General features: G+C 49.2%; 1 protein-coding gene across 3 annotated transcripts; it reads left to right on the top strand.

Annotated features, from left to right (window-relative positions):
* The first annotated feature begins 41 nt into the window (after positions 1-41).
* Positions 42-14,423, top strand: ZMYND12 (zinc finger MYND-type containing 12). Of its 3 annotated transcripts, none has more exons than XM_033079864.1 (8): positions 42-148; positions 1,188-1,329; positions 6,373-6,544; positions 7,885-8,054; positions 10,095-10,217; positions 11,009-11,129; positions 12,681-12,826; positions 14,133-14,423. In XM_033079864.1, exons 1-8 carry the CDS (start codon positions 66-68, stop codon positions 14,250-14,252), a joined length of 1,077 nt encoding a protein of 358 aa, XP_032935755.1. In that variant the 5' UTR covers positions 42-65; the 3' UTR covers positions 14,253-14,423. The 3 variants fall into 3 exon arrangements, with proteins under 3 accessions (XP_032935755.1, XP_032935757.1, XP_032935756.1); XM_033079865.1 differs by lacking the exon at positions 42-148 and adding an exon at positions 340-381; XM_033079866.1 differs by lacking the exon at positions 1,188-1,329.
* The last annotated feature ends 1,789 nt before the right edge of the window (positions 14,424-16,212 follow it).

Genomic DNA, 16,212 nt, shown 5'->3' on the forward strand with positions numbered 1-16,212 from the left:
CGGATCTAGGCTCGCCGGAAGTGTCACCCCGGCAACCGGGGACGCGTCGAAGTTCATGGCCGGCCATGGCGGGGCCACCACGTTGCGAGCTGTGTGGGGCCCGAACGGCCCCGCTGCGCTGCCCCAGCTGCCGTCTCACCTGCTACTGGTGAGAGACCCCGGGATGAGGTCCAGGGGTCAGGGTGAGGCCTGGGGCACAGGGGCAGGGCAGGATTAGCTCCAGGGTGAGGCACAGGCAGGAAGTTTGGTATTCAGGATGAGGCCTAGGAAGGAGGAGGCAGGAACGCACGTGGGACAGGACGAGAGGCAGGGCTTATTCCACAGAAAGGCTCAGGACACGAGGCCTAGGATGAGGCACAGGGCATGGGAAGAAGACCCAGGGTGAGGCCCGGGAAGTAGGAACCAGCCACAGGATGAGGCTTAGGACACGTGGAGAAGGCCCAGGATGAAACGTCGGAGGCAAGAACAAGCCCAGAACAAGGACAGAGAGACAGGGACAAAGCCTGGGGTGTGGTCTGGGACACAGCAAGAGGCAGGGATTATCCCTGGGATGAGGCTCAGTATGCAGGGACAAGCCTCACAAAACCCAGGACACAGGGATGAGATCTGGGACAAAGTTCAGCATGCAGGGATGGGCTCAGGAGGCAGGGACCAGATCCAGGATGGAGCCTGGGAACCTGGAGAGAGCCCAGGCTGGAGCTCAGCCAGCAGGGCAGCAGGAACTGGAGCAGGCACACTCACCTGGAATGCTCCTGCTGCCTTCCAGCAGTTGCATCAGGCAGATAGCAGAGCTGGAAGCTCTGGAGAGTCACATGAACCTCCCTCACATACCCTCAGAGCAGTCACTGAGTTCCAGAATGTTCCCTTTTCTCACAGTGACCTGGGGTGGGATGGTTTGTGTTTTTTCTTTTTCCAGTGTTGGAATTCAGGGATTTGTTCAAACATAGCTGTATCAGGAGTTCAGGGGGTGGTTTTAATAAGGATTTTAACACAGAGAACTGTGAGGATGTGGCAGGACAGTGCTGTGAAATGGAAACATTTGGAAATACCATGTATTGGGCACCCTGTAGGCAGCCCAGGGGCTCTGGGAATTGTTGTGGAGAAAGTCCTGAAAGACAGAAGAGAATAATCTTCCCTTGCATAATATCCCAGAAAATACCAGTATCCTTTTCCCCTCCTTTTGCCAGTGATGTTTCCCACCAGAGAACTGACTGGATCAGCATCCACAACCGTATCTGTCACCTGCTCATCCCAGTCCTTGGGCCCCAGCCCTGTTTCCATTCTGAAAAAGACAGAAAACATGGCAAGGAGCAGCTGCTGAGGAGGCAGGTGGGTGCAGGAGGAAAAAGCACAACTTCAGAGTGCTTCTAGGGAAGGAATTCCAGCTCCTTTCCATACCCTGGCTGTACGTGGTGGGACACACCAGTGGCAGACTGGGCTCACCTGGAATTTTAAGCTACACAGGACTCTCGAAAGTGGCCTGGGCTGTCACTGCCCAATTCCTAGAAAACTGAAGGGAATCTCTTGCCGAAAACCAAGCAGGGTTTTTGCCTTCACAGGATCCACCCCTTTAGAAATCCTCTCCCTGGATGCTCCCAAGGAAGAGGATGGCATCTCCTTGGTTGATTTGGGATTTGGTTGTAGAGGTTTGCGAGTGGCTTTTTTTAAACAAAACTTAAAAAATAATGGGAGTGGGAGTGTCCTCTCTGCCGTTCATGAGCCTCCAGCCTTTTCCACAGTCTTTACTTGGTGTTCTGAGCTTCCTCAGGCAACAGCAACCCTGGATTTCCCACCTATCCAGGGGGTTGGTCCATCACCCTAGTTAGTCCAGGATCCAGCTGAGATCTGCTTCTTCCAGGCCATTTGATGGGAGGGTGTCCCCTTTCCCAGAGCAAAGGGGCAAAGAAACCAAGTACCCTCCCTTTTGTTTTCCTGGCCAACTTGGGACACCCTTTCCCGCTAAGTGTAGCCTTTTGTCTTCATCAGGCCTCAGGGACGTGCAGATGTGCAGCTCCTTTCCAGCCCCAGAGGTCTGAAACTTTTTCTGTTTATGGAGTGGCGGGAGCTGCTGTTCTACATTGTTGCTAAAATAACCCACCCAGGTGCATCTGCTCCTGAAAATCCTCACTATGGAGATAAATTTTCCCTCTATAATAACTCCCAGACACAGAATAATGGGGCAGCACACAGTGGGCTTGGAACAATCCAATGGTGCCACTGAGAAGAACATCCCTAATCTTTCAAATTTTACATGAATTATTTTTAAGGTGTTTCTGGCCCAGCTGTGAGGCTTTGGAGACCAGCTCATTGCTGTCACCTTTCTTGGGAGCTTCCACAAAGATTAAGTCCAAAGGCAAAAGTCCTGCTTGGTGAGAGCTTATGACAGGCTTTAGGCAGCAGATTCCTTTTGGTTTTACAGGACTTGGGCAATGACATCACAGGCTGGTTTGAAAACTCTTGTCTGGCTGAAAAGCCCAGGTGAGACTGTTGAGCAAAGTCCACAGAAGGTGTGTCAGGCCAGTGTGTCCCAAAGGGAAAATGCAAAACTTCCTTAGTTCCAGGTTCTGTTTAAATGGTTCTTTATAAAACCTGCAAGGAAAGTTAAAATGGGTGTCGTGGGGGTGTGGCAGGATTTTGCATCCAGAAGTGCTTGAAGCTGTTCCAAGGAACTCCCCTGCTATTGAACACTGATGTTGACACTGATTACATCACTGACTTTATTGCAACTAAAATTATCCCCATACATTCCAACAGGCCACGTGGCTGCCAGCTGAGGGAAGTGCTCCTTCATTAGCTGGAAGTTAATCTGCTGGTTTAATTAGGTGAAGGGAAAGACAGCAGGAAGATGGGACTGGTGGAGAGAAAGTCACTCTTGATTGGGGTTCATACTGGGTTAGCAAACAGCAGCCTGGAGGAGCAGCCAGGAGCCTGGACTGGGAATGGTTCCATGGGCAAGGCAGGGAGAGAAGACTGGAGTTTTTTGAAATGGAGATTTTTATAAGCTCCTTAACAACCCTTAACATCATCTGTTCTTTGACCTTCGTCTCCAGCTTATTTAAATAAAATAGATTTTGAGAACAGTCAGTGCTGGGACACTTTGCTTTCCTTCTCTCCAAAGAAAGGAGTGAGACCGTGGAAATCCCTCAGTTCCCTGCTGGCTTTCCCAGCAAGAGAGAAGGTTCCTTTGTGTCCAGCAGGATTTGGAGCAGCCAGATTGGGCCTGGGCTGGCTCAGAGGTGTTGGGAGAGAGGGAGATTATTTAGTGCCTTGTCTCACGGGCTGCATCACATTCCTGTTCCAGATCCAACAAAAGTGCTTTAAAAGTTCTTCCCTATGTGGGTGGGGAGTCGCTGGCACAGGTTGTCCAGAGAAGCTGTGATTACCCTATCCCTGAAAGTGTCCAAGGCCAAGTTAGACAGGGCTTGGAGCAGCCTGGGATAGTGGAAGGTGTTCCTGCCTATGGCAGGAGGTGGAATGAGATGGGCCTTAGGGTTCCTTTAACCCAAACCAGTCTGGGATTCTATGCAAAAAAGGCCTTTGGAGTTGAGGGAAAAGCTCTGCAGTCTCATGGTAACCAGAGAAAAAATCTTCTGCCCAAAGCCTGCCTTAGGTTTGCTGCTTTTTGAACATTTCTGCTGTACTTCACCCACTCCTGCCCTGTGTTTGTTTAGAAAACACAGAGCTCCAGCCTCAGTCAGGACGCAGGGAAACCTGGGCACATTCAAATGCCCTGTGGCTCAAGGAGCAGGGCGCTGGGAGCCAGGAGGTTTTACGAATTTCATTCCTTGCCTGTGCTCCAAAGCTTCTGTTGATAGAAATCTGCTTCTGTCAACATAGCCAGGGGGGTGCCTGCAGACAGCACCTCCAAACTGACAGAACTCCAAGTTTCTGTTTGGAGAAGAGCCTCACCTGCCTGCATGATGTCAACTCCCCACAGCTCCTGGGCATGGGAAAAGATCCAGCCCAGCCAGCACCGGCACTGCTCTGGCTGCAGGTTCAGCTCCAGCTCACTGGAGCTTTCCCTCTTCCTGAAATCCTCCTTTTTTCAGACACACCATCGATTTTGGTGCTTGAGAGTGAATAATGGATGTGGCACTGGGCCCGAGTGTGTTCCCAATTCCCTGCTCCCACCTGAAGCGGAGCAGGGATCCTCAGCCCCCTCAAACCCCAAAAACCGTGTGGGGGCATCTTCAGAGAAACCTCAAATTGCAACACACATGGAAGGAGCCCAAATTGACAGGGCCAGGGGAGAGGGGGAAACCAAGGCGGGGCCAAAGGGAACAGTTCCCCCAGGGCTCTTCAGGGCCAAAGGGAACCATCCTCTGAGGTTTGGAACTGCAGTTGGAAATATTCACTGCTCCAGGGCTCCTCTTGCCTCCTGCCCTTCCTTCTTCTGGAAGCTGTGCCAGAGTCCAACCCCCAGCTTTGTCCTTGCTGCAGATGTTTCAGGCCATAGGAAGCAGCGATGATACCATTAACAAGGAGTGAAAAAAGAATGATCCCAATCTCCAGCACCTCCCGGATACCAATCTGGGGTGATGCCCACGCACCAGGGCCTGCAATGGTTGCACCAGACTGGCAGAGACAGAAAAAGCAGCCTGAGAAATACCAGCTTTTCCTGATGCTGCCCCAAGCATGTGCTGGTTTTCTCCTGGGCACCACCTGCTCCCTGGACAGTTTGTGTTTCACAGAATCCCAAACTGGTTTGGGATGGAAGAGATCTTAAAGTCGATCACGTCTCACCCGTTGCCAAGGGCAGGGACACCTTCCACTATCGCAGGTTGCTCCAAGCCCCATCCAGCCTGGCCTTGGACACTGCCAGGGATGCCACAGCTTCTCTGGAAAACCTGCCTTTCCCCTCCCCATAATCTGGTAGCTCAGGAATCAGTGCTGTGTTTTCTGGCTCTTGGCTCTCATCACTGGAGCAGGGGCTGTTGCTCTGCGCTGTGTTCTTTGATGATCTAATTTATCCAAAAAGGTGTCTCTTTACCTCAGCCAGCATCTCCAGGAAACACTCGCAGGCTATCCTGGAGCTCTCTGTCTTGGAGTTCCTCCTTCACCCATGGCACAACTCTGCCTCACTCCAAGCAATTCAAGCTCAGCAAAATGCCAAAACTTGGCCTCCAGGATCTCTGAGATTGGTGTCTCTGCCCAGCTCGGCCCCAGCTGGAGGCAGAGGGTGATAAAGGGGTGAACTGGTGTTTTCTCAGTGTTCCACTGAGAAAACCATGGTAGCACTGCTGTGCTCTCCTGCAGCACCACTGATTCCCAGACACCTTTCCTGCTGCACCACTGCTAGGAAAAGCTGATGGAGAAGTGTTAGTAGCTGTCTGGATGGGGCTCTGAGGAACCTGGTCTAGTGAAACGTGTCCTTTCCCATAACAGGGGATGGAAAAGATGAACTTTAAGGCCCCTCCCAACCCAAACCTTTCTGAGTTGGGATTTCTGAGATTCTGTCACTCTGCAAGGATTGTGGCACTTTTTCCTTGGCATCTGTGCACAGTATGCACAGATCCTGTCAGGGAGTGGGCATTGGGATGGAGATATGTTTTGGAGCTGGGGATTGCATCAGCTGCTGCTAACGGTGGAGAGGCTAAATGGCGTGGACTAGTAGGAGCAGCGGAAGGCAAGCAGCAGCTATACATGGATAAATACAGGATAAATTATGGATTCTGACAAACCCAAACACTGCAGAAGCTGCTGCACCACCAACCCTGGCTGGGGATGGATTTGCTAAGTGCAACACATTCTGATTTTGACCAGTTTTCAGACTCTGCACACAAAATCCCAGCCTAGGACCAGCCGGAGAGGATAGGATGAAACTGCTGTTTCCTGTGAGGAGCTGTCTCTTCACTCCCTGGCCAACAGCAGTTGGAGCTGTGCCATGCTGGCACCATGGGGCTTGGCTGGCTCTGAGTCACACTGGAGCCCCTGGCTCTAATCTCCTTTCTGGTCTTGTGATGATCGTTTTCTGTGCTTCACAGCTTTTATTACTGCAACCTTATGAGACCTTGTCAGGAGGCGTAAAGGATTTTTCGTCCGGGAAGACAGCACATGACCTGCAAGGATGTCCAAAGCTGTTCTTGCTCGAAGCAGGAATGGAGCCAGATTCTAATACGCTCTAATATGACAACTTTAATGTCTGTCTATTAATTACAGACACAAACTACATTACAATTGCTATTTTATAATTTGAAAACCTGATTTTGAAAAGAGCCTGTGCATCTGTAACCACCTAGTCTAGTGAAAAGTGTCCCATGGCAGGGGATGTGTGGGCTTTAAAGTCTCTCCAAACCATTGTGGGGTTCTGTGATTTCCTTTTTCCTTTTTCCCTGTCTTTTCTCACTCTGCCCCTGCTCTGTTTCCCTGCAGGAGTCCCTCATTGCTGTGGCGTTGAGCACAGCCCAGGGGTTTCTGTGGGCAGGGAAGCCCCTGGAAGCAATTCCTGCAGCACTGCAGGCGCTGCGCTTCAGCTCCCAAGTGTTCGGCTCTGGCTCCGTGCAGCTCGTGCCCATTTTTCTGCTCCTGGCTGAGGCCTCCACGGGTGAGCATTGTCAACATGGGAATGCTGGCAAGGGCAAGGCCTCTCAGGTCAGGTTTCTGGTTTCCTTTTGCCATTTATCTGGAAAGGAGCAGCTCTGAGCTCTGGGCCCTTAAGGGCATTGCAGAGATTTGAGCCATCCCACACACACACCCCCCTCACACCCTTTCTCTGTGGCTCTGGAGCAAAGAATCTCTCAGCACTCAGGAGATCAATGAAGTGTTTTCTCCTTCTCCACCAATCCCCACAGGAGAAACTCTATGAAAGTCTATTCTTTACCTCTGTGGCCTTGGATGACTCTCCAAAGCATTAAATTCCAGAGGGTGTTTGGTTGTGCTTTTATCCCAGGGAACCAGCAAGCATTTCAGAGACCGTCGCACCCAAAGAACTCCCGGGTTCATTCACAAATCTTACTCTGCCTGAGCAGAGCTTTTTCTTATTGTGTGCTTTGGAAAACATGGCAAATGAGGGCATGGGAGCTGCTCTCCCTGCAAGAGAGATCCCTCTAAATCACTGCCATTCCAGGAGCGCACACAATGCTCTGCTGGCACAACGGGGTTGTGGTAAATGGTGCAGTGAGAGCAGGGAGAAAAAATGCTGTGACTAATTCCAGTGTGATAAGGTGAGAGTCATCAGCACCTGTCTGGAGCAAACCTGTGTAGGCTACGTGTTCCAGGGGTTGTGTACAATGCATCCTCTGCCGTGGAGCCAGGCTGGGAGAGCTGTGGGTGTTCACCTGGAGAGGAGAAGGCTTCAGGGTGACCTCAGAGCCCCTTCCAGGGCCTACAGGGAGAGCTGGAGAGAGACTGGGGACAAGGGATGGAGGGACAGGACACAGGGAATGGCTTCCCACTGCCAGAGGGCAGTTAGATGGGATATTGGTAAGAAATTCCTCCTGTGAGGGTAGGGAGGCCCTGGCACAGGTTGTCCAGAGCAGCTGTGGCTGCCCCATCTCTGGCAGTGTCCAAGGCCTGGCTGGACAGGGCTTGGAGCACCCTGGGATAGAGGAAGGTGTCCCTGCCAATGGCAGGGGATGGAACAGCATGAACTTGAAGGTCCTCTCCAATCCAAATCAGTCTGTAATTCTGTGGTTTCTGGCTCCTTTTGTCTACCCATTCACTTGTCTGTAAATGAGACTATAGACACCTAGGCAACTCAGAAGCACTTGGGAAAGAAGCAGAGAATCCCCAAACTGCATCTCCATATCAAGCTACCCCAAAGGGACAGCTAGCAGTATTCTCTGACTTGCCAAATTAAAAAATGCTCTTTATCCTCCTTATTTCTCTGATTTAAAAATGCTCCTTATCCTCCTTATTTCTGATTATCCCTACATGTCATTCCAGGCACCGGCCGTCTCCGGCAGGCAGCCAAGTATCTCTCCCAAGCCCAGTGGATCGTCCTCCAAACCCCAGACTGCAGTGCTGCTCTTCAGTCTAAGATGTACCGTGGACTGGGGCTTTTCTCTATTGCTGAAGGAAACCTGGACCAGGCTTTGTATCACCTGGCCAATGATGTAAGTCCATTGGAATACAGGAACAGGGAACACTTCTATTTTAATTCCTTCTCTCCTCCCAGATCAATATGGAAATGCCAACAAGCAGATTTGGGATCTTGAGAGCATTCACATCACAGACACTTGAACTGGATAGATCTGAGACACACGTGGATTCATGTGTGAGCTAAAGATGTGTTTTGTCAGTTATCCCTATTCCTGTGAAGTGACAGAGAATCATGGGATCACTATGGTTGGAAAAGCCCTCCATGATGATCAAGTCCAACCATTCCCCCAGCACTGTCAGGTCCATACCTAACCCATGTTTCTGAGTGCCACATCTATGTGTTTTTTGAACACCTCCAGGGATGGTCATTCCACCACTGCCCTTCACAGCCTGTTCCAATACTTGCAACACCCTTTCTGTGAAGAATTTTTCCCAATATCCTGCCTTGAACCTCCCCTGTCACAACTTGAGGCTATTTCTTCTTGTCCTGTCCCTTGTTCCCTGGGAGCAGATCCCGACCTCACCTGGCTGCACCCTCCTCTCAGGGAGTTGTGTAGAGCCAGAACGTCCCCCTGCGCCTCCTTTTCTTGAGTCTGACCCTCCCTCAGCCACTCCTCATATATTCCTCAAATTCCTTATCTTTATGTCTTCTCTCCATAAATTTCTATGTCAGCTTCATTCCAGTGCTCAGATGCCCAGACGTTCCTGCCCCAAACTGATGGAGTTGCCTTTTATTCCACAGATAATTTACATTTTGACTGTTGTTTCCCCAATACTTTCCCAGCTCTGTCACCTATTATTGAATTAATGCCTTATTTCTCTATTTCAGTATCTGGTTCAATGATGTTTTCTCCAGTTCCACCTCTTCAGCCATTAAAATAGTTTGTTCCATTGGAAGTGGTCATTGCCAGCTGTGTTCCTAAGGATGCTTTGCCTGTCATTTGATCCTCCAAAGCCAGATGAACTTCTTCACATCCTATTTCTGTCCCATGTAGACTAAATTTATCCAGTGCCGAGTGATGTATACCCACTCCTGTGGAATTAGATAGTGGCTTTGTGTGGGTGTACATGATGACATAAAGGGAGAAGAATTAGACCCTTTCTATTATAACACACAACACTGTCTCTGCTTAGTCTAGAAGCCCTTTGGGCATTTCAGAGTCCCACAAAGGAATCTCCCAAATGGCTTTGGCGATTCCCCAAATCCTTTCTTTTTTGTGGTGTTTTTTTGTTTGGTTGGTTGGGTTTTTTTGTTTGTTTTTGGTTTTGTTTTTGTTTTTAATTCCCTAAATGTGGTGCCTGAAAGGGCACCAGGTAAGAAGTTTTTAACTCTTAGCAAGTTCAGGACCTGCCTGAACCTTGGCTGCATGTCTGGGATCTGCTGAGAGTCACACGCCAGCTCAGAATAGCTGGAATGCTCCACTGCCTTCCTACTGCTCCTCCGGGGCTCCAGGGAAAGATCAGGCTAGTTTGGGGGCTGGGAAAGCAGCAAGATGGGCTTTGGGAGGGGTGGGATGAGTGGGTGGCATAGGGAGATGGGGAGAGATGGGAAACCTGTACTGGACTTTAGAGAATGAACCAAGCAGGTGCCTCTGCCCCAGCCAAGGGGTGTTTAGGGTGTTGCATTCCCATGGATTAACCCGAAAATACAGCTTTTTAGTATATTCCTATGGATAAACTCTGTGAACTAAGTATATTCCAACGCATCCTATAGAAAAACCCTGAAATACAATTCTTTAGTACCTCATTCCTGGGAATAACTCCAAAATATAGAGGTTTTTATTCCTTATTCCTTTACATAACCCCCAAAATAGAGCTTGATAGTGCCTTATTCCTCTGGATAACCCCCAAATAGAGTTTTTAGTATGTCATTCCTTTACATTACCCCCAAAAACCAGCTTTTAAGTACCACATTTTCCAATCACCTCCAGGCATAGTTTACATATAAAAAATCCCCAACATTTGCAATATTATTAATCCACAATGAAAAACTTTCCAGGTTGACATGAACATGAACCTTGTAGAGTTTATTTTTTGTTTAATATATATTTCAGGTTTACCTGGCTACTGCTGAGTTTGGACTAAATTCTGTTGAGGTCTCTGGAGGTTACTTCCACATGGCCAACATTTTCTTCCACCAGAATAAAATGGATACAGCAAACGCACTCTATACTGAGGTTGGTAGAATCAAAAATCATCCTCTGAATTTTTCTCAGCTTTTTTTTTCATGCTCTTTCCAAAGGTTTTCCGTTTTCTTTCAATGGTATGATGACCATTTCAAGTGTCAGTGTTGCCTTTTAGGATCAATCCCAGAAACCCTTTTCATACATAAGTAATTCTCTGAGTTAAAACCATGAGACATTAATCCTGTAATCAGTTCAAAATTCTTAATAAACTGTCTTCAGTTTGGGCAACCAAATCTTGTTAAAAACCAACTTCGTTACCAAATTTCCTGTGCCAGGGGTTAGAGTCCCACCCACAGAGCATCTGAGGAGTTCCTAAATCCAAGGAAGAGTGGGATGCAAACAGGTCACCTAAAATTTACATTGACAATCAGTGAAAAGTCACACTGATAGAAGATTTTCAGAATGGATTGATCAAACAAGGAAAGTAATGATTATCTAATTGATTTAATTACTCAAAAAAATGAACTTTTATTTGTTTAAATCAATTTATGTAGAAATGAGGTGCTGGGAATCCACCATTCCTGTCCCAAATTTCAACTCAACTAGCTTTTGGTGAATATTTTGGTTAGATTTGTTCAAATCTAAATTTGTTCAGGGTGAAAATCCCTGATCAGCTGGAGAAGTGAGTGGGAGAGGATCGGTGCAGTTGCTCTGAGAACATTCAGCCTAGCTCAGTGACCCGCAGGCACATGGAGGGGATGGGCTATGCAGGGACATTGTTTGGAGAGCAACTGAACACCAGGGATTCACAGGAGTGAAATAATTCCCATGCTTCCTGCCAGGTGAGCAGCCTCTGGCACGACTGGCTGCTGAGCTCCCTTCAGGGGCACCAGCGAGTGCTCCGGGCTCGGGCAGAAGCATCACCGTTTTCTGAGGATGAGGAAGGCATCGAGGATGGGATGAGTAAGAGCTGCTATTGCTCCAAAACCTTTGGGAAGTTGGGGGTTAAACACCTGCACCCTACAGATTATGTTGGCAGTGTTGGGGTTGGTATGGTGTTTCCAGAGACTGAATTTAATGGCAATGCCAAGTGTTCTTGATGTCAGTGCTCAGCAGATTGCCACAGGCCACTATAGCAGTGAGGGTGTTCCATGGAAACCCAGCCTTGCCCTTGCTATTTGCATTCTCCATTTCGCAGTTCCCTTGCCACTAACTGGAGCAAAGCAAGATTTGATTCATGGACTCACTGAGTCATTTGGGTTAGAAAAGACCTTTAAAATCACCAAATCCAGCCATTCCTCTAGCACTGTCCTGTTCATCACTAACCCACATCCCAGATGCCATATCCACATGTTTTCTGAACTCTTCCAGGCATTGTGAGTCCACCAGCTCCTTAGGCAGCCTGTTCCAATGTTTTACATGCCTTTCTATGAAAAAATTTCTTCTAGTATTCCAAGTAAACCTCCCCTGGTGCAATTTGATACTTGAGCATTCTCATTTCTCTGCAGCTCCTTCATCTCCCTTTAATAATGGATGTGACATTTCAGCTCACTTAGGTGGGGGTACAGCTCACTCCTGGAGCAACAGGACATGATAGAATAGCTTGTACAGATAATTGGATGTATTAATCAGGAGAGTACTCTTGGAAGAAAGGCTGGGGAGTCTCTCACTGGCACATAAAGGTACAGAAAGCATCAGTGTGCTGCTGATGCTACCTCAGGCTCCCCTGAAACCAGACCAGACTCTGGTTCTTGACTCCTTTCAACCATCTTTGCTAGTAAGGACATTGTCAGGAAAGAGAATAAAAACTTCCCTCTCTGGAATATTCAGGGTCAGGCTGGACAGGGCTTGGAGCAACCTGCTCTAGTGTAAGGTGTCTCTGCCCATGGCCGAGGGTTGGAATGAGATGGTCTTTAAGATCCCTTCCAACTCAAAGCAGTCTGGCATTCTGTGATTCATACATTTCTGTAAATCCCATTTCCTCCACTACCTCCATCGGGAGTTCCCAGGGTAGGTAGAAAACTAAGGCAAGGCTGCAGGAGACCATCTTTGGTGTAACAGGAGTAGAAAAATAGTTCTTTTCCTGCAGCTATTGTGACTCCACATCCTCTCTGAAGGCTGATCAACAGAAACACTGACTGGATGAAAGGAGTCCTGTTCATGGGCATGGAATTTGCATGAAGCTGGGATCATAGGTAGCCAGACTGGTTTGGGTGGGAAGGACCCTGAAGTTCACCTAATTCAACCCCCTGCCATTGGCAGGGACGCCTTCCTCTGTCCCAGGTTGCCTTCCTCTATCCCAAGCCCCATCCAACGTGGCCTTGGACACTTCCAGGCATGGGGCAGCCACAGCTGTTCTGGGCAATCTGTGCCAGGGCCTCCCTACCCTCAGACCATGTTGATGTTTGTAGTAGCGATGGTTTGCTGTCTGGAAGAGCCAGTTGGGCTGTTGGCAGTTTTGGTTTATTCTCTTGCACAAATGCATCCATCAGGATCATTTCTCTCTGCATGTAGCTGAAGCCCGGCACGAGGAAGCAACACGGGTGCTGTGGGCGGTGCTGAAGCTCCGGGAACAGGGACCACTGCAGCATCCTGGGGAAACAGCCCGAGTCCTGCATGCCCTGGCCATGATCCACTACCTGGGCCTGGATTTAGCCAAGGTAGGTTGTGTCTGAAAGGGTTCAGGAGGAATCACAAATAGCTCTGGGGATCATCCTATCTCCTGGTCCTCTTGTACCCCAGCACTTCTCCTGAGCCCACAGCACTGGTGACCAAGGACAAATTGCCTCATACCTCTCAAACCAAGGGCTTAAGTGGGATATTAGGAGGAAATCCTTCCGTGTGAGGGTGGGGAGGCACTGGCACGGGGTGCCCAGAGAAGCTGTGGCTACCCCATCCCTGGAAGTGTCCAAGACCAGGTTGGATGGGGCTTGGAGCAGCCTGGTCTAGTGGAAGATGTCCCTGTCATAGGATATGAGGTCAGCTTTAAAGTCCCTTGCAAGCCAAACTATTCCATGATTCTGTGACCTGCACTCTCTCAAGGCTGTGAATCCTGGTGGATGTGTTTTGGTCTCTACCAGGCCAGTGGATCCTGCAGTTATCCACATTTTCTGGCTTCATCCTTTATCTGGGCTATCCTGGCAGTGTAGCTGCCTTTAGACCTGAGCTCAGGGGTTACAGAAAGCAAGACGTGGGGCTCACAGACCTATCCTTGAGCTGGACTCCCCTGAGTTCAAGGTTCGATCTATTGGAGTCTGTAATTCCCCTTTGGCATCTGCATTCCTGTATCTTTATGGCTTAAAATCCACAGGTGACTGGTAACTTTTGTGCTTTACCAAGAATTGATTTTGAGGAAGTGCTGAGCAGAAACCACCTGGAAATCAGGCCCCACCATTTGGAATCAGAACTCAAAACCCTGAGTTTCTTCAGCCTGGGTTTTGAGGAGTGAAAATACAGGTGGTGAAAAATACTGTGTTGAAATATTAAAGGTCTCTTCATTGTATTATAGAAGCCACAGCTTGAGACTGTTAGGGAGACACAAACAAATTTAAATTTGTTTGAAAAAGAAAAAAGACAAAGTTTTATAATTGTGATTGTGTCTGATCCCTGGAAGAGCTACCAATGGAAATTATTTATTTCCTTATCAAGAGAAATGAAGGATTTAGTTCAGAGTCAGTACAGCTGTTTTTCTTCCCTGATATAGCTTTGGGATTGTTCAAAGGAACTGTGTTAGACAGGAGGTGGTGTCCAGATCAGTAATCTCCTGTCTGCACCACTGGTTCCTAAATATGGGATGGGCTGGCAGCTTTAGGCTCTCCTGTAAAGCAGCTTGTGCAGGTCACCTCAGAAAGGGAGTCTGGATCTGCTCCAGGGTGCTCCTGCACTGAGCCTCAGCAGGTATTTAACTACCTCATGAGAAAAACCAGATTCCTGATAATTCCTGGGTGTTTCTTCTGTCCGTTCCAGGCCCAGGAGGTGGGGATGAAAGCCTTCAACCTGGCCAAGCAGCTGCCCCAGCAAGACTCTCTAGAAACCATCGGTCACCTGCTGGAGCTGATTAATGCCCAGTTTTCCCACACCACATAAAAACTGGCCCTGCCAGGCCCAAGTGTTTGGCCAGGTTCTCTCTTATCCAGGTTCCTGAACACCATGAGCGTCACAAGCTCTTGGTCCTCCTGTTGCTGCCTCTTTTCAGTTGCATCCCTGGCTGTCTCAAACTGTTTGGAAAATAAACATTTTGGTCTGTATTAGTCTTCATGTGCTGCTCCGTTTCTGTTATCTCCTAGAGAGTAACAGCAATAGGGTGAGAAACAAAAGCACCATGAACATACTGAATGAATCATTTGTTGGCCAGGTTGGGAATAAGCAAACAGCCTTTCACAGCCTCGTGGTGGTTGTCCAAGAACCAAGACCAGCTCAGGTGTGTTTCTTACTGGTTTCCTGGCTTTGTTCGCCAGTTTGGTGAGGGAGATCCCACGGAGGGAGAGGAGAGGGACACAGGGAAGGGCTGGGGTGGTGGACATCTGCTCCTGGGAACCTGGTTGGGCTTGACACAGCATTGCAGCTCCCTGCAGAGCCCCTCTATCTCCAAACCAATTTCCAGAGAATCCCAGCCTGGTTTGGAAAACCAACCTAGTTTAAAGCTCATTCCACTTACCCTGTCATGGGCAGGGACACCTTCGACTATGGCAGGTGCTCAGAATTTTCTCTTTTTACAGAGCTTCTCATAGCTCTGGGCACTGAGACTCCTTTATTCCACTTCCATGGGTGGAAGTTCCAAGGGAGGGACTTCCATCCAGGAGGGACTGTGGGAGGCATAAGGGGCTCTAAATAGTCTTGAGGGAAAGAATGAAAAAGTTCCAACCAGGGATTCTAACCTAAAGTAGATGTAGTTTCCTCCTGGCAGAGAACTGATATCCCCTTGGATCTGCCACCAACATCAGGAGTAGGTGCCACCATGAGGCCAATTCCCAGCTAGCTCCTGCCCCAGGCAACAGCGAGACCCTGTGGGACAGAGGTGACCCTGCTGGGGTGGGACAGAGACACCAGAGCGGGGCCAGACACCTGAAGGCTCTAGAGGCCTTGGGGAGTGTGGGAAGCACAGTGCAGCTGCTGTATTTTGTGATCCCTGACGGCTGGGAAAGGGGAAAATGGAATCTTGGCCTGTGCTGGGCTGAGCCCTGTGCTCTGATTAAGGCTCATTTACTTCAGGAGGATTTATGAGGGTGTTTAATTGCCTCACTGAGTTGGGCTAGAGTCAAGTGCGCTTTGTAAACGCTTCGTCAAGCTGGGGCCTGAGCAATTAGCAGGGATTGCTGCTGCTGGGGAAGGGAAAACCGCAGGTTCAGCCACGTTCCATTCCAGGAGGTGGGATAAGGCTACTTAAGGTGCACAGCACAGGCCTGGAGAAGGACTAGGAAACCTCCCAACGCAACCATCTCCATGGGGTGGGGGATGCTGGAAAGGGCTGGAATGATCACCTCCATGGGGTGGGGGATGCTGGGGGACTGTGCCTGCTGGCACAGTGCCCCAGGGCACAAGGATTTGGGTCACCGGGGATTTGGAGCTCGATCATAGCTGTAATCCCAGTGCTCCCAGGCTGACCCTGCAGGGCCATGGGGCTGCTCTGGATGTTCAACAAAACAAACTCAGCCTGGAAATGAAGGTTGTACAGGGCTGGGCATCTCCCTGAGCCAGGAACAAAACAGCAGAGTGAGGAGAGGAGCCCTGGGCACAGAAAGAACATTCTGGGGAAGCTCTTAAAGACACTAGAAGAGCAATCTCCTGCAACAGCCATGCCCAGTGTGTGCCCTGCAGGGCAAAGAACTGCTTCAAAAAATAGAAAAGCCTGAAGTGACCAAGATTAGCTTTTGCCTCAAAGCGTTCAGGCTTGCAGTTCTTGACACCTTCTCAGCTGGAGAAAAAACCAAATCCATGGAGCAGCAGCAACTTCCTCCCTCCCCTTCCTTGCTCAGGTGCTCATGGCATGACCCAGGCTCTGTCCCAGGCAAGGGGAGCAGGCTCGGGATCCACAGGGCAAGACAGT

Source organism: Catharus ustulatus, chromosome 24, assembly GCF_009819885.2.
Source record: "Catharus ustulatus isolate bCatUst1 chromosome 24, bCatUst1.pri.v2, whole genome shotgun sequence".
Lineage (NCBI taxonomy): Eukaryota > Metazoa > Chordata > Aves > Passeriformes > Turdidae > Catharus > Catharus ustulatus.

What these genes read in the sequence shown, in the direction of transcription:
- ZMYND12 (XM_033079864.1), top strand. Translation starts at nt 66, where the DNA reads ATGGCGGGGCCACCACGTTGCGAGCTGTGTGGGGCCCGAACGGCCCCG. An exon ending in TGCCGTCTCACCTGCTACTG is followed by an intron (nt 149 to 1,187) that starts GTGAGAGACCCC and finishes TCCTTTTGCCAG; the next exon opens with TGATGTTTCCCACCAGAGAA. An exon ending in CAAACGCACTCTATACTGAG is followed by an intron (nt 10,218 to 11,008) that starts GTTGGTAGAATC and finishes GCTTCCTGCCAG; the next exon opens with GTGAGCAGCCTCTGGCACGA.